The sequence below is a fragment of the Triturus cristatus genome, chromosome 2_1 (assembly GCF_964204655.1).
Source record: "Triturus cristatus chromosome 2_1, aTriCri1.1, whole genome shotgun sequence".
Classification (NCBI taxonomy): Eukaryota; Metazoa; Chordata; class Amphibia; order Caudata; family Salamandridae; genus Triturus; species Triturus cristatus.
The window spans coordinates 808,400,195-808,427,944 of NC_140581.1; the positions used below are offsets into that span (position 1 = coordinate 808,400,195).

General features: G+C 40.5%; 1 protein-coding gene across 2 annotated transcripts in view; it reads left to right on the plus strand.

Moving 5' to 3' along the window:
• Nucleotides 1-27,750, plus strand: part of CNTNAP4 (contactin associated protein family member 4) — a 1,754,782-nt gene that overhangs the window by 1,234,781 nt on the left and 492,251 nt on the right. For both annotated transcript variants that reach the window (XM_085632834.1, XM_085632836.1), the window contains exon 11: nt 11,930-12,036. In XM_085632834.1, the coding sequence (XP_085488960.1) occupies nt 11,930-12,036 (107 nt within the window). The remainder of the gene's footprint in view (nt 1-11,929; nt 12,037-27,750) is intronic.

Below are 27,750 nucleotides of genomic sequence, written 5' to 3' on the forward strand. Positions count from 1 at the left end.
CCGACCTGCCAGGCCACGTCTTCCCTGGACCAGAAACACGCATCCTGGGACCGGTTTCAGGGTATGTCACCCTTCTTCAGCCAGGCTAGCTTGAATCCAGTGGCACAGTGACTGTTCCCATGAGGCACAGGGTCAAGACTGATTTGCATATGGCTGGGTTCAAACTGGAATGGCATGGTCAGCAAATAAAAATGGATTTAGGCCTGGATCTCTGCACTGTGGAGAATGTATGACATTGTTCTGCATTCTGTCCATCAACTGTTATTTTTGCATTTGTCGCCCCAAGTGGGAAGGGTATGCCCAGATGTGGGTCCCATGCTCTCCATGTCACTGGAATCAAGATATCCTGGGTGAAGAGGGGTGATACCCCGAAACCGGTCCTAGGATGCTTGTTTTCAGTCCATGGAGGACCTGGCTTGGCAGTTTGGGCTGGACTGTTCCCATGAGGCACAGGGTAGAGACTGATTTGCATATGGCTGGGTTCAAACTGGAACGGCATGGTGAGCAAAAAAACAATGGATGTAGGCCCAGATCTCTGTACTGGGGAGAATGTATGACATTATTCTGCATTCTGTCCATCAACTGTTGTTTTTGCATTTGTCGCCCCGAGTGGGAAGGGTATACCCAGACGTGGGTCCTATGCTCTCCATGGCACTGGAATCAGGCTAACCTGGCTGAAGAGGGGTGATACCCCGAAACCGGTCCTAGGATGCTTGTTTCCAGTCCAGGGAAGACCTGGCTTGTCAGTTAAGGCTGGACTGATTCCTTGAGGCACATGGACAACAATAATTTGCTTATGGCTGGGTTCAAACTGGACCAGCATGGTGAGCAAAAAACGATGGATTTAGGCCCAGATCTCTGTACTGGGGAGAATGTATGACATTGTTCTGCATTCTATCCATCAACTGTTGTTTTTGCACTTGTCGCCCCGAGTGCGAAGGGTATGCCCAGATGTGGGTCCAGTGCTCTCCATGCCACTGTAATCAAGCTATCCTGGCTGAAGAGGGGTGATACCCTGAAACCGGTCCTAGGATGCTTGTTTCCAGTCCTGGGAGGACCTGGCTTGGCAGTTCGGGCTGGACTGTTCCCATGAGGCACAGGGTCAAGACTGATTTGCATATGGCTGGGTTCAAACTGGAACGAAATGGTGAGCAAAAAAAATGATGGATTTAGGCCCATATCTCTGTACTGGTGAGAATGTTCGACATTGTTCTGCATTCTGTCCATCAACTGTTGTTTGTGATGAGAAAGCTAGCTGTTCCATTATAAATGTGAAAGAGATCTATAAGGGAAATACATTGGGAATTCAGCATTAGAACTAACACAATTCTTCTCCTTGCTGTGTGGGAGGGTCCCACTTGGAAACATTTTAAACCATCTCAGTTTAGAGACTGTGACAAGACTTTAGTTCATGTTAACATTGACATTCAGGAAGAGCTAGTCCTGTATTTGTTCCTTTCCAAACTGGTATCGCACATCTCCAGGAAGGTCTCTAAAGCATTTGACTCTAGCTTGCCCACAGGGGTTAATCCTGAATCATTGAAAACTCAGGTAGTCTCTCCTATTGTAAGAAAGTTCATGCTCCCCCAAGTAGCGCCTACAATTATAGAACAATCATGCATGCCATATTGAACAAACACTTGAGAACCTGAATGGCAAAACAACTTACATCCTAAAAATTTTGTCGATCCTTCGAATTTGGATGTCAGTCAAATCGATGCTCCAAAAGAGCATTTGTGTTATCTATGGATAAGATCAGATCTTGATAATGGTGACATAGTGGAGTTAATCTTGTTGGATCTCTACACTGCATTTGACATGGATAAAGATAGATGTTGAAACAATGTATGTTGGACTTGACATCTTTGGTTTGGTTTTCCCTCAACATTTTGCTTTCCTGCCTCCTGTTTTTGTGATTGCTGGCCCTGGAACACTGTGCACTTTACCACAGCCAACCAGTGCTAACATGCTTCTGCTCTCTCCTCTAAACATGGTGAAATTGGCTTACACCCTATTGGCACATTGAATTTACTTGAAAGTCCCTAGTAAAGTGGTACTGAATGTAAATTAAATACTACTATTGGGCCTGCAGCACTAATTGTGCCCACTCAAGTAGGCCTTTTAAACATGTCTTGGACCTGCAGTTGCAGCCTGTGTGCAGTTTAAACTGCTATTTCAACTTGGAAAATGAAACCTTTTGCCAAGCCTAAACCTTACTTTTTAATACATATGTCACCCTTAGGGTAGACCCCAAACAGCCCAAAGGGCAGGGCGTAGTATATTTAAAATGTTGGACATATGCTTTAACATTTACATGTCCTGGTAGTAAAAACTCTTAAACCAATTTTCACTACTGCAAGGCCTACCTCTCCCATAGGATAATATTGGGTTACCTTGTTACCTTTAATAAGTGCTAACATTCAATTGTGAACATGTAGGTATGTCGAGTTTGGGTATAAAAGAATTGTAATTTAAAACCCTCCTTAATAGTAAAGTTAGATTTTAAGTCACAATTCTGAAAATGCCACTTTTAGAAAGCTGGCTTTTTCTTAGCCCAACCATTTGATGCCTGCAGCCTGCATCCTAGGTCACATGACTCGGTGTAACTAGCAGTTGGTCTTTGTGTATTACTTCTAGACAGTGAGACAAAGGGGGGATAGGTGTTGGCAGGATGGGGCATCTCTGACTTGATAGGGTGGTGGAGCTGTCACTTACAAAACTTGCACATCACAAAGACTCTGCCTTAGCATTTTCACAAAGGTTTTTACACTAGTCTTCTGTGCCCATAGACAAGCTGGAGTCAGGGCAGGGGGGACTGAAATTCTAAACACCTTTGTGGGTGGAAACCTCAAGAAACCTCTCCAACTTCAAAGCCATCACTATGGATAAATAATGGACACTCAGACCCAACTCTTCAGTACACTTATGGACCTGTGGAAGGCTCAGAAGGACTGTTGTGCTGCTCTGCACTAAGAAGGACTGCTAGTCTGTTGCTCTGCTACTCGGTTGCCCTGTGGCCGTGCTACCTGACTGAGAAGGACTGGACCTACATCTTGAACCTAGGACCAAGGGCTAGTTGGCTGGCCTCCTAATCAGAGCCTCAGGGACAGAAAAGGTTCCAACAACCTTGAACTCTGCACCTGGACTCTGCGTGCTTTGAGTCCTGCCCCTCAAGTGGTGCCACCCCAGTTCTGGGCCCTTGGCAGAGGGCATGAAGGTGCTCTGCCAGCCCAGATGTGGTCGTAGCAAAATCAATGCAGCACAACACATCCCCACACAGCTCTGCATTGGAACTGCCGCTGTGTGATGCATCCACAATGTAGGATCTCGCAAGTCCTCCAAACCACTGCTGTAATACCCATCCTTGATGCAGGACATTAATTTGCAGCCCTGCAGCTCCTCAGAACCACGGCTGCATGACCCATCCTCAGTGCAGGACCTCGCATCCACCACTGCGCCATGCATCTGTGATGTTGAAACTCGCAACACTTCGCAACTAGGATTTAAGGTACTTTTTTCAGTGGGTCTAACTTGGTCCCTGTATCTGGCCCACGCTCTTTTGTGGTTGGCCTGAACTTGTGATTTTGTCTCAGTCCAGCACGGCCAGATACCCAGAGTTGGCACTTTGTGCTTTTAAGCACTGTTTTTAACCTGAATCTTTAAAATTGCATGCCTGCGGTTCCACTGATTGAATTTTTGTGCTTTTGGTATCAAATAATGTATTCAGCTTTACTCTATTTTTCTAAATTGGTTTGGGATTTGTGTAGTGTTTTCACTGTATTGCTGTTTGTTTGTGGATAAATACTTTAAACATTGCCTCTAAGTTATGCCTGACTGTGTTTGTGTCACGCTACCAGAGGGTTGAGCACATCTTAATTTGGGGGTTGCTTGTTTTCACCCTGAAGAGAATTCTGGTTGCTGCTTGAGTATGGTTTCGACCCCCCACGAACCAGTAACCTAATTCCCTAAATTGTCTAACAGAGAATGGTGGGGAAATTCCCCTGATCTTCTTTAATAACATGGTATCAATGTCTGATGTTACCAAAACTGATCAGATCTTTTGGATTTAGGGAAGTGTCCTATGTTATTTCTCCCAGCTAATTACTAAGATGGATAGAAAATTTGATTTTCTGTGTCAAACTTGGAGGCTTGTATTGCAGCAATCTGGCTGGTGTATTGACATAGGTTTCTGAAGTTACACATTAGCAGGACAAGGCTGCTGCTCACTGATATTAATGTCAAGTCTTGAGAGTTCGCACTTTGTCTTGCCTTTATGGGAGCGCTCCTGATTGACAAGTAAACTTCCCTAAATAAGCAAGTGAAAACTATGGGTACTATCTTTTCATCTCTCATGCATGTTAAGTAAAGCAGTTCACATTCTTTCCTGAAAGAAATAGGCCCGATTTGTTAATGCTGACAAATGAAGGCTGGACTAATAAACAGGTTATTTATAGGTCTTCCTGCATATGTCCTCTCTTTCCTTCATCAAAAGTAAAATTATGCAACAACGACAATCAAAGGATTATGGAAGTTAGCTAATTTATCTCCTGTGTCTAAAAACGACATTAAATACCCACTGAACAAAAGGTATTGTCTACATGTGTTTCATTGGCATATATAATCATCTATGTACAGGAGGAATCTCATCTCTTGGCTCTTCTTCAACATTGCATCACTGGGCTGACCTTGTGATCACCAGCCACGGCCCGTATAGGGCGTGCTACCGGGGCGGTGACATAGGGCGGGGGAGGGTTGTAAAATGCGGCATATGGCCGATTTCAGGTAAGTAACAAACAAAAAACAAATTTTGTTGCGTGCGCTGCAGCGCATTTGGCGATGCAGCGCGTGCAACGAAATTCGGTTTTTTCCCCGTTACTTACCTGAAATCGGCCGTATTCCGCATTTTTCAATCCCCCCCCCTGCCCCTCACCTGCCCTACGTCACCGCCCCGATAGCACGCCCTATACAGGCCGTGGCTGGTGATCACTCGATTTACTTACATTTTGCATCCCTGGAATTAAGAAAGATCAAAGAGAGGTTTGCTTCCTTTTTTGCCTAGTACTAAAATTGTGCAACACCCTGCAGCGATGAATTTGTTGAATTTTAAACTATATAGGGGCTAATTATGATATCGGTGTGACTAACACCAATTCTACATTGGTGTCGGACCCACCGACACCTGCAATTGAGGTCCACCTGCCGCATTACGATGCAGCGGGAGGAGGAATCAGATGGAGGGATGCTTTGCAGCACTTCTGATGGGCTCAGGGAGCCTGTCAGTGTGTTGGAAAAACGTCATAATTCCTTTATGATGGTGGCTCCGCCATCGGGATTGGGATGTTGGTTTCTGTTTGCAAAGTTTGCAGAGCTTTCCACTACACGGAGTACGTGGAGTTCCAAAACTCTCTGTTCCACAAAGCGGAGCAGAGTTTTTTCCACGCTCGCGCTTGGCAGTGTTAGGTTGGCAAGGGCAAGCAAGGAAAAAACAATAATAGACCTCCTCCCAGTGAGATCTCTCAATGCGGGCGGTCACAGATGGTTGTGACCTCTCGTGTTGAGCAAAAATCCATTCGTATTGAGGAAGCTGTCGCTCCATCAGAAAATTGACTTGAGTAGCAGAAAAAAGCAGTGCTTCTTGCACTGCACGTGGTGCCGTTCATGCTGATTTTTTAGTGTGGGACAATCACACAGTGCTAAAAATTAATGCAAACGGCACGCCCTAACGCACTCCGCCACTTGTGGAACTCCACATAGTGCAGCAGAGTATTTTGGTCACTTGGCGGAGTTCTGCATAGCCTTTGTGCGCAGCTATCACTAAAGCTAGCCTGCGGTCTAGGTTGGGAATCAAATTATCACCAACCCCTTGAATTTTTAAAATAGGAATGTTCTGTTAACTTAAGTGATATGTAAATTTAGTAGGAAAGCCCTAAGTAAAGGGGTGTCATTTCTGTTTGCATTAACAGCAGCCAGATTATCAGAATCTATTCTTGTTTTTGAACGAGTAATTGCCGCAACAGTAGCATTTGCAATTGCAGATTTGGCCACTTCATCAGCCAGAGAATTCCCTCATGTGCTCTCACACACCGATGACTCAACGTATATATAACATGAGCCTGTGACAACCTATCTTTGAGTTCTGCCACTTTAACCCAAAGTGTTTTACGCTTGATTGTGTTGCTTTTAGAATCTTTGATTCCACTCTGACACCAATAATGTAAAGTGTCATTAAAGAACTGTACACAATAATATGAAGCACACACAATACGTGTGGAGAATTCAGAATCCATATGTTTGAGTGCATGAAGCAAAGCTTTTAGTTCAACCAACTGCGCAATGCAGTCCCCCAAGGACTGAGTGAGAGTTGTTTGTGGCTGGAATTTTCCCTCCAACAGTACATGAACAACAGTGGTGCACAAAACCAAATGTTGCGTTTTAGAGTCAGTATTTTTTCAGTGGAAGCAAAATGTTTTCCACATGGAATATACATGCAATTAATATCCTATTGCCACTGTTTCACCTTCTCTAAAGTTGACATATGTAAATCCAATAGTACCTAGAAAAACACGTAGGACTATGTTTGTTATATTTACACATGTCTGTTAGTGACGTGTTGCAAATACTTCAGATTGTAAAGATTTGAATGTATCTGTGTGTTCTGATATTCAATATGAAAAGAAAAAATCATGGTGTATGACTTGATAGAGATTTTTTATGTGTTGCGCATGATCCGGAATGTAAATTCCTCCAAAATTGATGAATCCCAATAAAGATTGTAGTTTCTTTAAGGTATTTGGAGGTTGCAATTGTGCACATTTTTCCAAAAAGTGAGGGGCAAGACTTTTACCCACTCGCAGAAACCAACCGTGAACATGAGCATCAAATCCAGGGCAGCAGCAACTGCCCTGTGTTTGTTCTGTATTTGCTTTAACACATCTGGCAAGAAGGATATGGACGGAATTGGTATTTCTATGAGCACATATGCTCTGTATTATGCTGGAGGTGCAACAATTGTGTATTCATGAAATTTGTTTGTTTGAGCATCCACAGTTGGAAAATTGACCCTAGAACTAAACACTTCTAAGTGGTAGCCATCATGGGCATCAACCACAAAAATAAAATCACAATCTTCATTTTGTGATTCTTTACATTATTGTGAATAGGAAATTAATTGCATGTATATTCCATGTGGGAAACATTTTGCTTCCACTGAAAAAATACTGACTCTAAAACGCAACATTTGGTTTTGTGCACCACTGTTGTTCATGTACTGTTGGAGGGAAAATTCCAGCCACAAACAACTCTCAAACAACTCTCACTCAGTCCTTGGGGGACTGCATTGCGCAGTTGGTTGAACTAAAAGCTTTGCTTCATGCACTCAAACATATGGATTCTGAATTCTCCACACTTATTGTGTGTGCTTCATATTATTGTGTACAGTTCTTTAATGACACTTTACATCATTAGTAAGTCCATGGTATGTAACATGTGCATGGACAGCAGGACTGCAATTAACTGCAATGACAATAGTTGGCCTGTACTTCTACTCGGTCTTCGCCTGGAACAAACCTCCCCAAGTCACTCTGACCTGGATCTAGGCAAAATGTATACAGGCATACCATTGTTAATGTCCTCCTGATGATGATCCTATATCTTTTGGAAGGATCGAAACGCCGTCGACTTGTTGTACGCTATATACACCTCTTTATTTAATACTTACTATGTGTAATGGTGTCTCCACTAAAATTTGTTTGCCCTACCAAAATGGGTCTCATACAAACAATTTACTCTGCCTGAACCTTTTTGTTTCATGTTGTACATCCTTCCCACTAAGTTGGATACAGGCTTGTGTCCCACTATATTTGTTTCTTGCTGAATTATGTGTATATTTAAGCAACTATATATAAAAAACACCTGTCCGGCAGGACAGCTGTAAAATATAGTACTGATTGGGTCTATATTTATTGTTTGCTCTCATTAATCCTTGTCTAGGGACTACTGTCTTTAGAAATAGTTCATTACCCAAGGTCCCTGACCAACTATTTGGGTTCCCTTATACTTCATAACATGACAATAGGTAGTGGCAGAGCCATAAGTAAAACATAAATGGAAACAAAGTGCAACATAAAAATGGATTATCCTTTTAAAGTTTCAAGCTTGAAAAACCAACAGAATTAGGTGCTTCCTAAACACTGTGGAGGATGAATCCCAAACACCACAGACATCTCAGGAAGTAAATGTAAGGGGTATTATGGACACACACAAGCACTACTCAGGAGCCCTGTGTAATAAGTACCAGACCAGGCGTTGGTGGTGCCAAGTTGAAGGGATTCTGTTTAGAAACAGAACTATACCTGGAACCTCAGGACATCAGAATGTAGGTACTGAGTCACCATACCACATCAGTATCTATGGCCCCAAATCTGACAAGCTCATAGTGCCATACCTGCCCTCCTAACCTTCCCAGAGTAACAGGTAAATTGGCACCCCAAAACACACCTCTCTACTCCCCAGGGGAACCTTGGAAAAAATCATCACATTTCATTTTCTCACTCATGCATGTCCATAATACAGGAAAGAAAGACACAAGGAAAGTTTACAATATTTAAAGAAACTATTGTACTATATCATGAAGCAACTGAGCTGTAATTAGAAAACATATGCAACTGAGCAGAGTAATCACTATTATGAGTAAACTGCAAACAATGAAAAGCCCTATCATGGTTAATGATATATCTGCCTAAGCCTACCGTCTTTACGTGAGAACAGTGATAGATCAGTGATCTCTGGGATTAGAACCGCCGCCCATATCTGGTATTTGTCATTAGCTGGTCCGCATCTCAGATTGCGCAGAATTTGTGCACCCTTTCAATGACCATTGGTCGTACAAAAATTCTTCCTCTCTATTTTTCAAAGAACACGTCTTGGTTTATATGAGAAGAAGTGCCATGTTGGGAAACAGCAACTACAATTTGTTGTGTCTCCATGTTAGTAGATGCAACTTTAAACAGAAAAAACAGGACACAATGTTGTTTTACCTTGTACGAAATGTCCAGACTGACTCCCAGCAGAAAAGCTTAATAACGATATTAACATGTGCATCCTATTTCTAAAATAATACTGTGGCACACAAATAAATGTGCTACGTCTGGCTGTGCACAGCAAATGTGGTCTACAAAGTGGAGTTAGGCTAAAATAGGGAAAAACTACAGTGGGCCTAAGTAGGAACTCACTACACCTTTCTTACATAGACAGAAGTTTCTTTAACTTAGGCAGCCCTGTGTTTTTAACTCCAGACAGCACATTCTGTAGCAGAGGTGATGAGCCTCTTAAAATTTCAGTTCCAGAATCATTTTGCTTATGTATTGGGGAACTATCCACAATGCTTCCAAAACTACAGGTAGTGGCCCCGTTATTAAAGAAGTAGGCTCCGTATTGCTTATTGCCTATAACATTTTGCTTAGATTGTTTCTTTTATTTTTGGCTCTCTCATCTCTAATTGATTCACCAGATTTATAACATTTCTCAGGTACCGTTATATTAGGCATCCTTTTTAGGCAATGAGTGTGCTTCATCTTCATAACGGCATTATCTCCTTGCTTTTGCTTGTCTGCATGAGCATTGGACTTTGTGCTTCCAAAAACTTTTATCGCAAGCCACATAACTTTTGTTCCTCTGCCATATAATTGTGATGAGCATCCCTTTGAAACGTCAACGTGTACTCCCTGTTGATTGGTGGAGGCTCATGGAAGCTGAATAATCTGCTTGTTATTCATCGTTCTCTGAGTGGGGCATTGAAACTACTGCTCATCCCAAGTGTTGCTTATGGAGCACTGTTATTGTTTGCTAAGGTGCTGCAAAATTATTCTGCTCCTCAGCAGTTGCCGACATCATTGTATTCAACGATTTCTGTTGCTCCCGGTATGGCATCTGTGACTAGTACACCTGGCTCTGCATCCAGTAGGCTTTCTTTTTCGCCAACTTGTTTTTCATCTTCTGTTTTTAGTGCTAGTTTGTCATTAATGAACTACACAGACCCCCTTCATGTTATGTTACTACAGCTTACATCGTTTCCATGATATGTTTCTTCTTTTCCGATTAAACCCACATTTGATGAACTTGATTTGGATGGTACAAGCCTGACTACTATGTAAATCTCACTAAGGCTATTACTGTAACTGCTGTTCTGCTTATCGTGAAGGATTGATTTGCATCCAGCAGTCTATATCTGATATTTGCACCCTACTGCCTAGTCGGTTTGATCCAATGGCTATTGCTATGTTTAATTATTTTATCGATATGCAAGTATATGCCCTATATAATCAAATATAATGATATGTAATTAAAGAGAATGCCTAGTTTTCATACGTGTATTCATTTATTTTCTAAAAATTCCTGATATCATTTTAGGGATGTTAAGCGTTTTGTGTGGTTTGCCCTGTTGCACCTGTCCATCATACTTTTCGTGCTAAAGGATTCATAGTTTTATAATTACTTTTCTGCACTATAGCTTTTAGTTTTATGGCAATATGTTTTATATTCATCATGATTTCTTTTAGAGTGGTTTAATTTTTGTTTCTGTGATCTCATATTTTGAATTGGGTTTTAATGTCACAGTAAATAGATCATACTTGTAAAATATGGAAAACATTCGCATGGTTTTTCTCTCCTGTTTCTTCACAAGTGCCAATTACATTTTACTTGCAATGACTTTGTAAATCAATATAAATGCACTGTTTTTGGTCCTTTTGGGCGAGAAGAACATATACACTTTTGGGGAATTTGTTATCTATCTACACTGAGAGCATTCAGTCCACTCCAAAAAATAGACCGTGCATTCAGGCAGCTCTTGGCTGCTTGTCCTAGGCTTTCCGATATGTGACTAATGCTGTGCATCCATCACAATTGTAAACCTTTTATTACTAATTATTATTAGCCAGTTTTTGCTAAAGAAAGAATGCATGTAATGTATAATGTAATCTGCATTCATAACAGTCAAGTTTTGTTCATGTGTTCATTTATTATATTTCCTATATTAGTTTTACAAATGTTATGCATTAGATTGGCTTCAAATAAAACCTTATGAAATAATGCTTCATATATTTTATGTGTCCTCTACTTACACAACAAAACAAACAGCATGCAGGACCTTGCAAGGTGGAATGGGAGAGAGGTGGAAGGGTATCATGAGTTACTGGGTAGATAGGGGTCAGCTGATTGCATCCCAAAGGGTAGATGTGGCCTCTTCCAGTACACAAACTATGCTTTAAGACAGTTCTCGCTTTTTATGTGTGATGCAAAATGTGGCACACTTGCAAACTAGGAAATATGAGGAGAAAATAAAACATTTTTCCTCGTTGCAACTGTCTCTAAGAGACGTAGGATTTTGGCACATATCCCTGCCTACAATTCTTTGCAGATAGGGATTTGTGTCAAAACCCAAGGATGATTGCATGAGAACACCCATGCACTAGTCATTGAGCACCCTTTGACGCAAGGTAACTCAAGGCCGTGCATTGCTGAACTTTGTGTTATGGAAATCCAGATTTTGGTTGGATGGTAAATCCCACCTTAACATTTTGAGTGAGCATTGTGTGACAAACAATAACACACAGCTGGCACAAAGCATTAGTAAATCTGGGACTGCAGGTGTATGCTATGCCTCCTTTTCATTTTCAAAACTTGGAATTGGAGGTATTTACCATGCACAGTAAATACCCCAAACCTTTCCACACTACGCAATAAGTAACCTACTAATTTGGGAATTTAAAGGTTTATGCCAACTAATGAATTGTAATTGTTTCAAATGTCATTTGTTTTATTTTGTATGGTACAGTAATTAGAAAGAAATCTAAATATTGGTGCTGCTAAATATAAATTGTTATTTATAAGAATATCACATGACTTCTTATGGTTTCGTTTGTCTTCATAGATGCCTGCCAAATTATTGTGAACATGGAGGCATATGCTCACAATCCTGGAGTGCCTTTCATTGCAACTGCACAAATACTGGTTATACTGGGGCTACCTGTCATAAATGTAAGTGCAGAACGTTTTGTCTTACAGTCTAATTCCATTGCAAATGTTACTGTCCTATTTTGTGAAATAAGTTCTAATGTTGGGACTCAATCAACCAATTTCTTGGAGTCAAACTAACAAAAATAAATTGGCCATACTCTTCAGGAAGAAATTAGAGACCCTTCTCATCTAGCATTCCCTAACACAAGTTCAAGGCTTATATGTTGGACCGCCGACTGGTAATCTCGATGGTCATAATGCATCTCTTACAAATGACAATTGTTTGCTTTAGAGCTAGATTCATACTATATAAATTGCCATTTAAACATACCTAGATTCATAAATACATTGGCTTCATGTGTTGATGAAATTATTAAGATTAGTTCCTCTAGCTGTAGGGATAGAAGAGTTTACTGATTTTGGTGAAGATGTTCTATGTGATTCATGAAACCATGTTCCACATTGATCTGAAAGGCACTGGGGCACTCACAACTTGTTTATGTGTGATGGCCTAGTAAAGTCTGTCTTGGATTCAATCATTTTTTTATTGACCAACATTTGCTAGGCTCAAAGGTCCAAATTATGAGTTGGGCAGTCCACAGGACTGCCACACACGTGGTGGCGGTGCGTTGTTGGTCGGGCACCGCAGCACCAGTGGTCTGACCACTGAATAACAACTACGGCAGTCGGACTGCCATAGGACTGCCGCAACCGCCTGGGATCCTCGATCCCCGGCATTGATGCAGTGGTCTGAGGGCTGCAAAATGCTGACAATGATGTTTTGAGTTTCCTCACCACCACAGATTTAATGGAGGTGAGTCCGCCATGAAATCTGTGGCGGAAACTAAGTAGGCCCTACAGGGTCTCCTATTCCCTCATGGCCTGAGGATGCATGGAGGGAGGCACACAGTGGGGCTCCCTGGCACCCCCTTTTCTGCATGGCATGGACTGCACAGATTTGGTATTCCCATTGCGGTATCAATTTAATAGGCACCGCTGTGGGAATGGCAAAGGACCACATTCCAGACCACGAGAAAACTCGTAATCTGGCAGGCGGGTGGCAGTGAGGTTTGAGGGTGTGGGAGCAGGGTAGTGGCATGCCACCCCTCTCCCACACCACCAACATCATAATCAGGCCCTTAGTCATTGTGCCAAGGAGACTGGAGACGCAGAGATTCAATAATCTTGAATAGAATTTATTTCCTCATGTTCTCTTAAATCAGATGAGTCATTTGTGGCATTTCCCATGAGTTGGGAAAGAAAATTTGTAAAAAACACACTTAGAGCTTCCACTAGCATGATTAAGCCCATTCTGACAGGAACAACATTGGGATGCAGAGCCTGATGATGAAGCATGGCACGAAGGGTGGGTGAGGGCTAATTCACCTAAAACAAAAAAATAATCCTTACAGTATCTGCACATACTCTACTTGACAGTGTTCCATGATTACAATATGTGGTTTAGGATTGCACTGCTGCTGCCATCTTGTACTGGTTATGTGGATATGATAAATTATCTACTAATGCTGAACGTGCTGTACCTTTTGACCGCTGCGTGAGAGTGAAGTTCAACCGCGATGTTAATGCTAATGGCTTCAATGAGAGACCTTTGCAGCAATGGAATCCAGCTGCATCTTCCAAAAGCTTTTAGTGTGTCAAAAACCAAAATAGCAAAGTTTTTGATTTTACAGACATATGCTCTCTATATCCTTCTAGATCTGATTGCTAATCTTTCCAGTCTCTTAACTGCATCCACTTACTTTGTCTCTATGATGACATCTTTCTTTTTATTTACCTTATCACTGCTGCATTGTTGAGTGATGTGACTTATGTGCCACAGACCCTCTTAATTTGTGCCGTTAAATCTCCTTTCAATACTCTAGTGGATCTAAAGTCTGTTTAAATTCACCAAAACCCTCTGCAGTGTTATTCTCCCATACATTCCAAATACTTAAAGTATTCCTCACCTCCTCCATGTTCAGAGGCAGTGAACATACAAATCTTTTCTACAAATTGTTACCAATGTTTGTTAGTTGATTGGTATCACCCATCATTAAATATCATTCCTGTTTCTTCTAGCATATGAGTTCATGTGGATTTTACTAAATGTATTCCTTCTCACTAAAATGTCACTACATATTTTTTTCTAACTGGTTCTGTTCTTTTTCCCATTCCTGCAGATCACTTGTTTTTACACATTTTACCTGATGAATACACATTTTGTGCAACAACTTTCCTCCCTCATTTCATGTCCCAGTACTCCTAATCTACTGCCAACTGTCTGCAAATTTTAGTACTCTGTAACATTACATCGCACGTCCTACTGTTTCTTTTTTTAATCCTTTATTTTCCCCCTTTTCTCCTCACCCGCTGCCACTTATGTTCACTAACACCATAAAATGTAGTACATTGCAATACTGTTTTTCCCGTAATTCTTATTTTCCCCAAATAAACCTTTGTTTTTAAATGTTTCTCCACCATAAATATTGCTCTGGTTCCCTTTTAAATTTCATATACAAATATTGAAACCATTCTAACTAATCAAGTATCAGCCAACTTGTACACACATTCAGTTCCTTATCCCTTCAAATTTGTCTTTCACATGAACATTTGTGAATGAAATTTTCACAAATGTATAGAGATATGAGTTGAAAACAATTTCTTCCATTTTTCCTACTCTGAATTAGCTGTTGTTTTAAAAACTATTGATAATCTAATTCTTGTCAGTCTCTTAACACTCTTGAATTCGATTGGTATATGATTTTATTCTTTCCTTCCTATCTTGTCTTTTGCATCTATTTATTTTGTTGAGGAGCATTTTTATCCCATTGCATTTCTTTCTTCTAAATTGTGCCTCACACTACATTTATTGTTTTGAATTCAGCACAGGATCACAATATTTCCTCTCATTATTTTTTATATTTTTATAATTTTCAAGAGTGGTTAATAACCATATTATGTACATCTTTAACTGTGTACTTACAATGACCATCTTGCATTCCTGTAGTTCCATCAGCCATGAAACAAATTATCTTGTAATAATTCCTGTCAAAACTGCAATTGTTTTTCCAGTAAATTACGCTTCTGAGTTCATCTGCACATCTAAATTACTCTTACACTTTTGAGTATTACTTTTTTTCTATTCACAAAATTAAATTCTAATGCCACTTAAAAGTAAAGACTTAGGGCTAGATTATGATCCATAGGCCTGTCAAGCTCACAGTGGTATGGCGCTCACTGCCGCATTGGCGGTCCGACCGCTGAATTACAACTTTGGTGGTGGGACCACCATTGGATCACCGCAACTGCCAGGGATCCGCGATCCCTGATGGCTGCACGGTGGTCTTGGGAGGCAATATGCTTAGCAGTGCTGCTGCGCACCGCCAAGCATATTACGAATTTCCCCACCGCAAGCCTTTTCATGGTGGTGTGCCCGCCATGAAAAGGCTGGTGGTGGAAAAAGAAAGGTGGACATAAAGGGTCCCCTGTGTCCCCTGTGCATCGGGTGCATGCAGCAGCACATGTTGTGCCCCCCATATGCATGCACCCCAGTTCCTGCATGACATGGACTGCAGGAACAGCCTTTGGCACTCCCACTGTGATGCCTTTTTCATAGGCACCGCTGTCAAACTGCCAAAAACCACCCACCAGACATGAGAAAACTAGTAATATGGTGGGCTGTCTTCACACAGCTTTGGTTGTGTGCAAGCGGGGCTGGTTCCTGGTAGCCCCACTCCCACACCGGCAAAGTCATAATCGAGCCCTTACACCTTCCCAACCTCTTAAAAATACAGTAATAGGTCAAACACTGCATATGGCCAGCCATTGGTACTTCAGATCACTCCAATAGAAAATAATGGAGTTAGGAGAGTTAGGACCTTAGAATAAAACACATCTGAAAATAATTTTATGTTAACTCAAAATATTTAGGTTCGATTATGACTTTGACTGTCTGGGAGCAGTGCCGCAACGCTGCCGTCCTGCTCCCACACCGCCAAAGCTGTGTGAGCACCTTGCTGAGATTACAAGTACGGCGGGTGCTTATTTGCTGTCCCACAGCGATGCCCTTGAAAAAGGACACCACTATGGGAGTATCAAAGGCTGTTCCTGCACAGCATGCACGCTACAGTCCATGCCATGCAGCAACTGGGGCGCATGCACACACGGGGCCATAACAGGTCCCCCCCCTGCATGCACTCCATGGCCCTGAGGCAACAGGGGATCCTGCAGGCCCCCCTTTGTTTCCCCGCCCCCACAGTTTTCATGGTGGGCTCACCGCAATGAAAACTGTGGCAGAGAGGAAACTTTTAATATGCTTGGCGGTGCCACTACATATTTATGCCTCAAGACTGCTGCAACACCACCAGGAATCTTTGATCCCTGTCGTTTGTAGCGGTGTCATGTCAGTCCGATGGCGGTTAAATGGCCCGACTTGGAATAGGGCAGATGACCACTGGTGCGGCGATGCCCGCACCGTGACTACAGCATTCCGTCGGACCTCCGTATTCATAATTAGGTCCTGAGTATAGATAAAAATATACATAAATATAATTCAATGTTAAAAATTCTTTATAAAATAGTACATATTTTAAATTTAATAATAAACATGTTAATAACTTTGTTAGCATTTATTAGGACATACATACATTCTTTTAATTCTGTAATCAGTTTAATAATTATTAATACATATTAATATATTTTTTTACTTCAGCTGGTAAATTAAGGCCTCATTACGATGGTAGAGGGACTGCCACAGACAGGCTGTCAGTCCCTCCAGCATCGTAATAGGGATTTCCGCTCGCAAGATTACAATGGCGGTTGGACAGGTGGCAGTCGGAAAGACCCACGACCCAACAGGAGGCCTTCATCCAACCACCTGTCGGACCTCCCTGTAGTCCCTGACTGGCAGTGTGCCTGTCAGGCACAGTCATAGAGATTACAATATCCCTTTCAGCAAGCCGTTTTGCAGTGGTTCACAAGTCACGAAACAGCAGGCGGAAACAGATTTGGTTTCCCCCTAAATATCCCTACACCATGTGGTAGGCATCGCATGGTGTCTGCCATGTAGTGCAGGAATATGTATGGGGTGTTTGTTTTGTACTGCAGCAGAGCGCAGCTCCTGACGCAATACAAAACATGGGCGATGCGACCACCGCAGTGGCGGTCATATTGTAATTTGCTCTGTGGGACAGCTGTCTTGTAGCAGGCGGTGCCAATTATGAAACGATGGCAGATGGACTGAAGTCCATCCGCCATCGTAATCAGGTCCTTAGTTTTCAATTTAACCTTCAGCACAACGATTTTAATGTAATATATTCACATCAATTGAAGATTTATTTAAAAAATATTTCAATGATGCTGTAGCATTTTTTATTTTGTTCTACTATATATTTAAAATCAATACATAAAATTAATGTACAGTTATATTTACCATAAAAATTATTTGATATATTTTTTAGTTTAGGAAACTTTTTATAATGTTCCCTATACTTTACAATGTGGAGATATCCACCCCAGCTGCAGAGTCTTCTTATCGTAAAATATAGGGATAATTAAAAAAGTTTATTTAACTAAAAAATAATAAAATGGTTTTTATGTTAAATATTAATATGCATTAATTGTCTATATTTATTTTAAATGTAGAACAAAAGAAGAAATCCTGCAACACTATTTAATTAATTTAGAATGAAATCTTTAAATAATTTTAATATACTAAATTTAAAAAAAATTGCTTTGCCAAAGTTTAAATTAAATAAATACATTCTCATCAAAAGTAAAAGAAAAAAGTGTGTATTATGCATTGATAAATATTAAACCTGGGGTATATAATTAACTAAAAGTAATGTAATTACCTTATATTGGAATTTAATTTTCTGCAAATATTAATTCAACAAATGTTGTTATATGTTATAATTAAAATATAAATATGTAATATTTTTAGATATTTTTGGAGCATTACATTATATTTATTTATAGTTTAAACTACTTTAAATAGTTCAATGTAATGTATAATTATTTTCTCTGGGGTTTTACTTTAAGTCCTTACCTCCATTTTCTCTGTGGGAGGCTGTTGCAGCACCAGTGGTTGGCGTGTGTGGTGCTGGACTTCAGTTGTGAGCGGGGGTAATTTACTACTGTTTTAGATCTCATTTTGGCTGCAGTAAGTTTAGAAGTGCAGTTTGTGAATAGCAATGGGCTTACTCTTTTCAGGATAGGTGTACATTCCTCCCTAAACTACTCCATAGCTATCTCTTAACCCCTGCTTAATCCACTAATTCCCACCTATTTTGTAATAAGGATGCCTCATTTGTCATCCATAGTCCCTCCCACATTTACTTATAAGCAGTAAACTTACATGTGTGAGGATCTCCTCTTAGGAAAGCTGAGAGACGTAGATGAAGTGGAGGTGGATATTTACACTCGAAGATTTTGAAGAGCATTTTTAATACTTTAGTAATGTTATTGCAGTACTACTAAATGTACTACAAAATGCAATTTATAAACATGCCTGTTTTCTTTTTGCACATATATTTTGCTTTCAACTGTTCAATTGTTCTCACTTATTTCTATATTAAACATTCAGTTATTATTCTTTCCTAGTTTGAGTACAAAAATATTCTTCTTAGTTACAAACTAACACAGTTTGAATAAATACAATTTGGCTCACCTTTTATTCTTTGACTGACTAGCAACGTGACCCTCATAGGGAGTGCATGTATGTGATTTCTAGGTAATATAACAACTAATAAAATAACACAGTCAGAAATAAATAATTTGAATAGCAACATTAGGGGGTCTTTTCACAAACTGCATTTTGTAGAATGTTTGTTAGTATTACAATATTAGTACTCACACACTGAAAAATGATACTAAAAGCCTACAAGTGAAGATTTTTGCCTTCTTCTCTCCTGTCTTTGATTGAAATCCAGTACTTGTAAATCCATTACTTGTATAGCGCACAAATCACCCCCGAAGGGGTATCTTGGCACTGGGGGCCATTGGGAAGATTAAGGAAGCTATTGCTCAGAGTCGCATGGTGCTGGGCAGACCACTGCCGCTGTGATCCCCAGCATCCTGCGTCAGTCACACTGGCCGTGGCACCACACCTCTTCCCAGAGATGTGCAGAGATCTCCACCCCTGACAGCTGAGATCACCATACATGTACATCTACATTTTAGAAGTGAATGTGGGTTAGGCACAGTCTGTAAAATGGGGAATGCTTTCCACTAAATGTGAGTGGTTTAGGGAGGAGTAAGGAGGTTTAGGGAGGGTCATGCACCATCACAAAAAGTGTAGGTCCATTCCTAGTCCAAAACTGTGCTTCTAAAGTTACCACAGCCAGAAAGGGCTGAAAACAGAAGTACGTTTACAGCAGTTCCAACCTGGAGTAAGTCAGCACACAACATGGCCAACCACTGCTACTGCAACATGCAAAATAGTCTTTTTTTAATCCAACAATAAATGTAACTTCAATTTATTTTAAAAAAAGAATTAAATTCAGTTTGATGCTACATTTTACTTTTAGAAATATTTCCTACATAAATAAATATGAACAATTTTCTTTAGTTAAAAAAAGTAAAGAAAATATTAATTAATGTAGTTACATTTTTAATTCAATTATTTTTCCTATTTTGTTCTAAATTTAAAATTATTATACATAAATAGTTTATTTAAAAGTATTTTTGGTATTTTTTTGTTTAATTAACTGTCTCTTACTTTTTCCTGTACTCTACTGGAGGTAGATCTCTACACTGGAGTTGTGGATCTCCATTTATATGTGAACATTTCTTAGTAGTAATTCTACAGTCATAAATTAGGCTCCATCTCCTGAAATCAGGAGATGGAGACATGTACATTTATGTTTTTTAGTAAATTGACAGTTGTAAATCATCAATATTTAAAAATAGTATATTTACTATAAGGCGTAACAGCAAGTTTACACATGTAGATTTACTTTAGAGTAAGTTTATATTTGTAAAAACATCCGTTAGTGTACACAAAAAGGTAAGAAATCATAGAAAAAGTTTAGGTTGCAGAAACATTCAGACTACAATGAATGTGTGAAAGATTTACAATCATCATTACAGATGTAATGAAAGAATGGCACCAATAGAAATCAATATTCAAAATGTGGTACATTATAAAAACAACAACATGAAATTAAAAATAATAAAAAATATTTAAAAGTTGCACATGAATTATGCATAGTTGACCTGGATAACGACAAACTCTCTGGCTAACAATTCCAAGTATTCATATACAAGGGGAGGGTTTGTCCCTGTGAAAAATTCTCCCAAAACGTTTATGGAGACAAAAATGTGGTTTGAGTTCCTGAGATTACTCTGAGTGTGAAACATCAGTCGAGAATAAACTTCCATGTTGAAAAGCTCAGATCAGAAATTGTTTAAAAATAAGGCTTCTGTGGAAGTCAATATTTTGACTCAAAATATGTGGTTTCTTCGGGATGACTGCTCTACATTGAGATATAGAAAGAGAACAAATTATCAAGCTCAGCCAATGCAAATGCAGTATATCATTTTGGCTCCTGGAGGTCAAATACATTCTGTAAAAGTCCTGATCATCCTAAAAACTCCAACTGGTACAAGTTATTTCCAGGGGCTACTGCTCAAAGACCTACTAGCATGAAGGTCTAGAATTTTTTTAATTTATGATTGTACTTTGAAATATCAGTTACAAGAATATCATGGCATACTTATATTGTGGAAAATATATTAAAAGGTAAGTACTTATAGGAAAATATATAGTTACTATTTATCTGCTTACAATATAAGGTACATAGATGTGGACTTGGTTATAGAAAATCTGTACATACCTTTCAATATCTTATCCCTCACAAATGTTGCCTACAATAATAATATTCCACAAAATCGTGTATTCTATATTCAGCATCCCCACCATAATTGTAAATTGTTGTTCCTGGTACAAAGCTTGGCAATTGTTCCTTGACCAGATCTTCAAGAAAGAAGAGAAAGATGTTGGGATATTCATTAATGGGGACACAGTACAGACATTTCCAGTTCGATCTATTTCATTAGAGTTTCAAGAACTTCCCATTTAACTGAATATCCAGACTGGGCCAGCAGCCCTCTCTGGACATAGGACCCTTTCCATCAAACACTTTCTAGGATCAAAGATGACTAATTCTGGCCTCAACATCTATGCCCTTTATTGTGTTGAGCAGGTTATTGATGCAGTAGAATTATCTTTTCAGCGATTGTCTGAACCCAGTGTGTTACTTTGCATCTGGTTTGAGTAGTTTCCTCCAGTGCCCCTTTCGAAGTGAACCTTTGCATAAAAAACATATTTTGATTAATTGCTTCCCTGGAGTATGCCTGTTCCAGCAGGATAGTGTGGGTGGAATATTTGGACAGCTGATTGAGTATTTCTTCTACAGTTGAACCTAGTACTGTTAAAACATGTTTCCACTTCAAATCTTCAATTCTCCCCCAAAAACATTTCTGCAGGGAAATTTAAGAAAACAATATGTATGATTGTTATGAAAGATCTAGTCGATCTGAAAATAATTCCCAGACTTAACATTCAAAGTTTCATGTAATATGGTCTAAGAATGATCATTCAGAATTTATATTTAAGCTTTCTTAACCTATGACACCTATGAAAAATTCCAAATGGCATAAGCTATGTTTTCCCATAGAAACACAAATTGAAATTCATATTCAGTGTTCTTGTGAAACAGCAAACCATCTGACCTTCAAAGCTTTATAGGACCAGCTGGAAAGATTTCTCCAGTGAATTGAACTGTAATAAAAAGTCCACTTCTTCTTTCCTGGGTGAGTAAGGTATCCTGCATACTGTTCCAGGACGCACTGTGTTCCTGCACAATGTCCTGGGAAGACTTTGAAATGGCAACAGTAGACCAGCTCATATCATGGCCATAAGCATAAGGTAATTGGAGTTTATCAGTCTGCCAAGGGAATGCACAGCAATAATTAAAGTAGTTAAGTCTGAGTGGCAATAAAAAGTTATTAAAAGGTGCCTTCCCAAATCCCTTTATCAAAGTAGCAAAGAAAACTCTGATGCTCATGCACTATGCTGTAAAAATCAAATGTACACTACAAACATTTTTACAATTTTTGCAATTTAAGAATAATGTACCCATTTTAGTAATAACATAACCCATGTTTGTGAGGAGTGAAATTTTCACATCCTATGAATTAACACTCTTCACTAGCCAGTGCTGGTGTTGTTTTTTTACTATACATTATTCATTATTAAAAGGTATGTATAGAATGAATTCAAAGCGATTCAATAATATCCTTTTAAAATTAAAGATAGATTAATTTATACGTTCAAAAAAGTTGTTGAAATATTTTATAATTAAATAATAAATATGTTTTATTTGTTTCCCAATTGTGAGTGCTTCGGATTAAACTAGCTGGGTTGCAGTAATTGATCAAAACTGGAACTCTTACTAAACATCATGGGCTCTTTTATCTCGAAACACAGTTTAGTGACTGACAAACTTGTCCTCGGAAAGTGTGTTTCTAAATTTGGAGACAACACACCATTTGGCCGATTGACTCATTTTAATGCCCACATTCAAATAAATTCATTCATTGCACATAAAGCTCTCTTGGGGCAGGTTCCGTAATACATCAAGGATTGCCTAAGGAGCTATGTGTCAGGACGTGACCTCTGCTCATCCGAGGCATATATTTTACAATATTTGCCCATTTAAAACTACTTCCACCGGGAATGATAACTGATGTTTTTACTGCTTAAGAAATCATCTTCACAACTTGCAAAAGTAGGCAAGAAAACACTTCCATTGTAAAACTTTGTCTGCAGCCAGTATCGAAAGCATGCAATTTTTTAAATTTTTTTTATTGGCATTGTACTGAACGAAAACTTCTTTAAATTGCTTGTGGGGGAGACGGACTACACACACTGTACAGGTGCATGCACACTCTCAGTGAGAGCATACAGTTTCTTTAGTGGGTGACTACAGCTGGCAGGGGTATAGGAGACTCCCCTAGATAAAATTAACTTTGGGCAAGGTATTACAAGTACTTGTTACCCAAATCAATAATCCATGTTTAATGGCCTCAAAAGAATGAAAGAATGAATTGAGCTGTTGTGACCATGGGGTGACATCGGGTCCCTGCAATGGGGACATTAGACAACTGATACATCGACCCCTACGTTGAGAACGCCTTTCTTGATAGTGTTTTTTTCCTGTTTTTAACTTTATCTGAATACGATCATTTTGTGGTGAAATGAACAGTGTGCTGGGATGAAAGTTGAATCTCTTGGCCACACCTTCCCTGGCGGATTGAGGGAGAAGGTAGTCCCCATCCTGAGCGCTCACGCACCTCCCCTATCTGGCATGTCTGCCTTCTAGGGCCTCAGGTAGCCTTTTTGACATGACTCCAAGTTAATCTCCCTCCTCTGACAGAGCTGACAGGTCTCTACTGAACACTCCTAGCCAAGGACGGCTGTACTCGGCAGCTGCCCAGAGCTCTGCAAGCTGGTTTATGAAGTTTGTAAGGGTTGTTGAAGTGACTCTGCTTTCAGTCTTCAGCTTTTATGAAACTAATGAGCACATTGAGCCAAAGGGGCGCATAAGTAGATGAGTTGATTTTGTCCTTCTGTGTCCAGGTTGTCAGATAGTAGGTGTATTTGAGATGCTCATAGGCGCTATCTTGGGATCAGGCTTCACAATCATACACACACCTTCGAGGAGTGTATCCAATTCTGGTAGCTTCACCCAAGTAAAAAATCCTTAATGGACCTGGACTACGCTTCTTGGGACAAGCCCCATCAATGGGGGAGAAGGTGTTTTGTAAACAGCATATATACTGTCATCTGGTGCCTAATCTTAACTGCTCCTTGGTTCATCACTGAAACGTGCAGTGTCTAAGGTCCATTAACTTCCAAAAACAGGGGCTCTTAAAACAGGATACGCAGCAGCATCCTGGGCTATAAAAGAAACATGAGAAGTTTCATTTACCAAGTGAAATGCAGATACCTCCAGTTCTTGCTTTCCTGCATCAAGCTTGTGAGACTGCTCGTGACCCGAGCATTCACATTGGAGAACTGGATGTTGCATGTTGGAATTCTGGTAGAGCCAACTCTGACTTCAGCATTCTAAGGCTGCTATAATGAGTGCCATTAAATGGAGTATAAGGGACACCAGATATTCAAAGTGCTACACAATAGCTACTCTGAGACAGTAGGCATTTTAAATGCACCCAAAATAGATGAAAGGCTGAATCGACTGGATTAAATATTCAACCTGCTGGATAGGCACATCACTGCAGCAGGAGCACAACCGACCGAGCTATGTTCTAATTCAACACATTTGCGAAAGGGAGACCATTACCGTTGCACATTGCAATATATGTGTATCATCCCAAAATGATACATTTTGCACAAGAGCGAAAGACTGCCATCATCCAAACAATATTATGACTTACATTGTGCCTACTCTCTTGGGGGCATATCAGCAACAACCGGCGATAATTGGATTTTTATCGCTGAGATAGCGTGCTATTAGCAACGCTTATCTCAAAAGCGATAAAAATCCTCACGCTAACTGCCTAACGAGCGATAATCTCATGCAATGTGGCGTTAGCTTGTTGATAGGGCCCCACAAACTTAGCCATGATATCCACCTTCCATAGGATATCATGGCTAAGTCAGTCCTGAAGCAGGCGTAAGGAAAGTAGCGATAACAGGGGTTATCACTACTTTTCTTGCCGCTATGCTTCATAGCGTGGGGCTTGATGATAGGAGAAATGTCGCTTAGCGACATCTCTCCTGTCATGTCAGGTCAGGAACGCCCACTTTGCATCTCATTAGAGATGCAAAGCTGGGCGTTAGGAATTCCCACGCTAACGCAAGTTTTCACGCGTTAGCGTGAGCTCGCTAATTAGGCGATAAACTTATCGCCGCTTTTCGACCGAAAACGGCCGCAAAAGCGGCGATAATTCTATTGCCTTGCCTTGCTGATATGCCCCTTAGTTCTTCTAAATCCTAGTGCTGTAAAATAGCAGGTGTTGCTATCAATGTCTTAGATCAAGAGAATAGCTCCTGGAGACACAAACTCACTGTAACTTTTAACATTCTGCTTGCCGCCCCCCTCAACAGTTTCCTGGGTATGATACATTTAGCACGTGGCTGCCCAAGTAGTTAGAAGAAGGGGCATAGAAGGGGCATAATTCCATCTCAGATCTGTAGGAGACGAGGGAGTAGAAAACAAAATGAAAGATCTAAAGGAAAGGAAACCCGATCATGAAAAAAACCAACACCAGCATCCAGTGGCAGCTCCTCGAGGGAGTGCCGCGGAGCGGTAGGGCGGGGTGGGGGAGGAACAGGGTGGTGGGTAGTAAACTCCAGAATGCGACCAAACGGAGTTGTATATATTAATAAATAAATAAAACGAATTACATTGCGCGCGCTGCAACGCAATTTGTTTTATTTATTTATTTATTTATTTATATACACAACTCCGTTTGCCCGCATTCCAGAGTTTACTACCCCCGACTCACCGCCCTGCAGCACTCCCTGGAAGAGCCGCCACTGCTCCCAGCCCATGCTCGGAAGCAAACCAAAGGAGGGAGAGAGAAGCAAAGGAACAGGGGCAAGGGGAGCTTGTGGGGGAGGAGGAAAGAATATGTGGAAAAGTGCAGAATGGGAAATCGAATTAAAAAAATATATGGAGAGCGGCTGAGGGGAAGCAAGGAAGGAAGGAAGGGGATAGATAAGGGAAGACAAAACAACACGGAGGGCAGGAGTCAGTAACAACATGGAGGGCGGGAGTGGAAAGGCTATACAGATAGTTACTGGAAAAGTATGCAACCCGACATAGAGAACAACATGAAGTGGGGAAGAGAAGCATATGGGTCAGAGAGAGAGCAATGTAGAACTGCAGAAGAAGCAGGCAGGTAAGAAAGCGATGCTAGAGGTAAGCAGTACACAAGGGGGGATGCAGCACAGAGGAGGCGGGGGAGAAGCGCACAGGTGACAGAGAGCAATATATAGCATGGCTAAGGAGAGAAAATAAGTACATGAGGAAGATAGCTGGAAAACACAAAAACTCTCATGGAGTATTTAACCAAAAAACAAAAAAGTAGGGCCTGAAAAGTAAGCAGTGGACATGAGTAATGCATCTATGCTCCAGGGAAGGGACAAAGATAAGAAGAGGAAGGAAAGCCCACACATGCTAATAAATAAGAAGCAAGCAAATTAGCCAACCAATGGTAAGCAATGAGTAGACTCTGTCAACTGTAAGATAACAATATATCTGGCAACAGGCAACGCATGGGCTGTTTAGCAGGTGAGACCTAAAAAATGATCTATGCTCATTTCATTGTACCCTTTTCTTCTTCCACCACCACATATCATGGTACTCTAATATAAATTATTATCCAATTTCGGGAAATTTTGTGCCACAACTTTGATAAAATATACTTTTTTCTTATGCTGTTGTGTTAGGTGCACATATTTGTCACTTTTTATAAGACATGGGTGAATAGTTCGATAATCGGTATTTCCATTTGTCAAATCACATTTTTGACTTTTCAGGCAAACTTTCTACTGGATGTCGTTGAGTTGTGATTTGTAGGGCGGTGTTAATGGCTGTCACTCGAAAGTCACTATTCCTGAGTCGCCCACCTGGTGAGAAGATGTAAAGCAGCTAGCTACATCTTACAAGCTTGCACTCGCAGAAAACTATTTTGGCATGAGCTGGTCTCAAGCAATTAACAGACTGCTCTTTTATATTAATTATCCAGGAAGGGAATGGCTCAAGTTTTTGGGGACCATATTCCGATGACGTGTGCTGTGGCGGAAGTCTCTAGCACTTTATATTTTTCAGCTATATATATATTCTGTAATTCATTCATTCAATACGTTTTTACAGAAGTACTTGCTTCTTTAGTTAGGCACTTTCGGCGTATGCACTGCCCATACACAATTTAATATATAGAATCAATGGTGCATGACAATTCTTTGCAGACACTGTATGTGGAAATAGAAAATAGTGTGCAATTGAAAAGTGATAAGGTGATTTAGCAGGCAGGCGTTTATCATTATTGTTGGTCTGCGTGTGCAAAGAAAACGTGAAGCTATTACCATCATTTAAGCACATTTTTAGAAACTGTGTAAGTTTACAGTGAGGCTCTTATTCTTCACAGCGCTCTTCAGAGCACCTCAGGAGAATAATCTTTAGAAAAACACTGAACTTCATTAAATGAAGATAATTTACAGAAGTTAGTGCTATGGAGAAATGGAAAACAGGGGGCAGATTTACAAGCCCCGTGCGCCACTTTTGCGCCGCCGTTGCGTCACTTCTGTGACGCAACGGTTGCGTAAAGCTAGCGTCATACTGCGGGGGATTTACAACGTGACGCATCTAGGGAGATGTGTCATGTTGTAAAGCCATGCGCCACATGAAACCTGCGTCAGGTTTCATGTGGGCGTTCCGGCGCAGGGTGGGTCGTCCGGCGCAGGAATGCCTCGGAAAAGTGCCTGAGTGAAATCTACAAGATTTCACTCAGTCACTTTTCCGACCCCGCTGTGTCAAAACCTTGCACCTGCTTGAAGCAGGCGTAAGGTGTGACGCACTATGTGGAAGATAGGCCGGGACACATCTCCAGCACTGCGCCAACTCCAACACTGCGCCTATCCTTGCGCCATGGCGCGCCGCATTGTAAATGCGGCGCATCCATGGTGGCGCAACAAGGGCATTG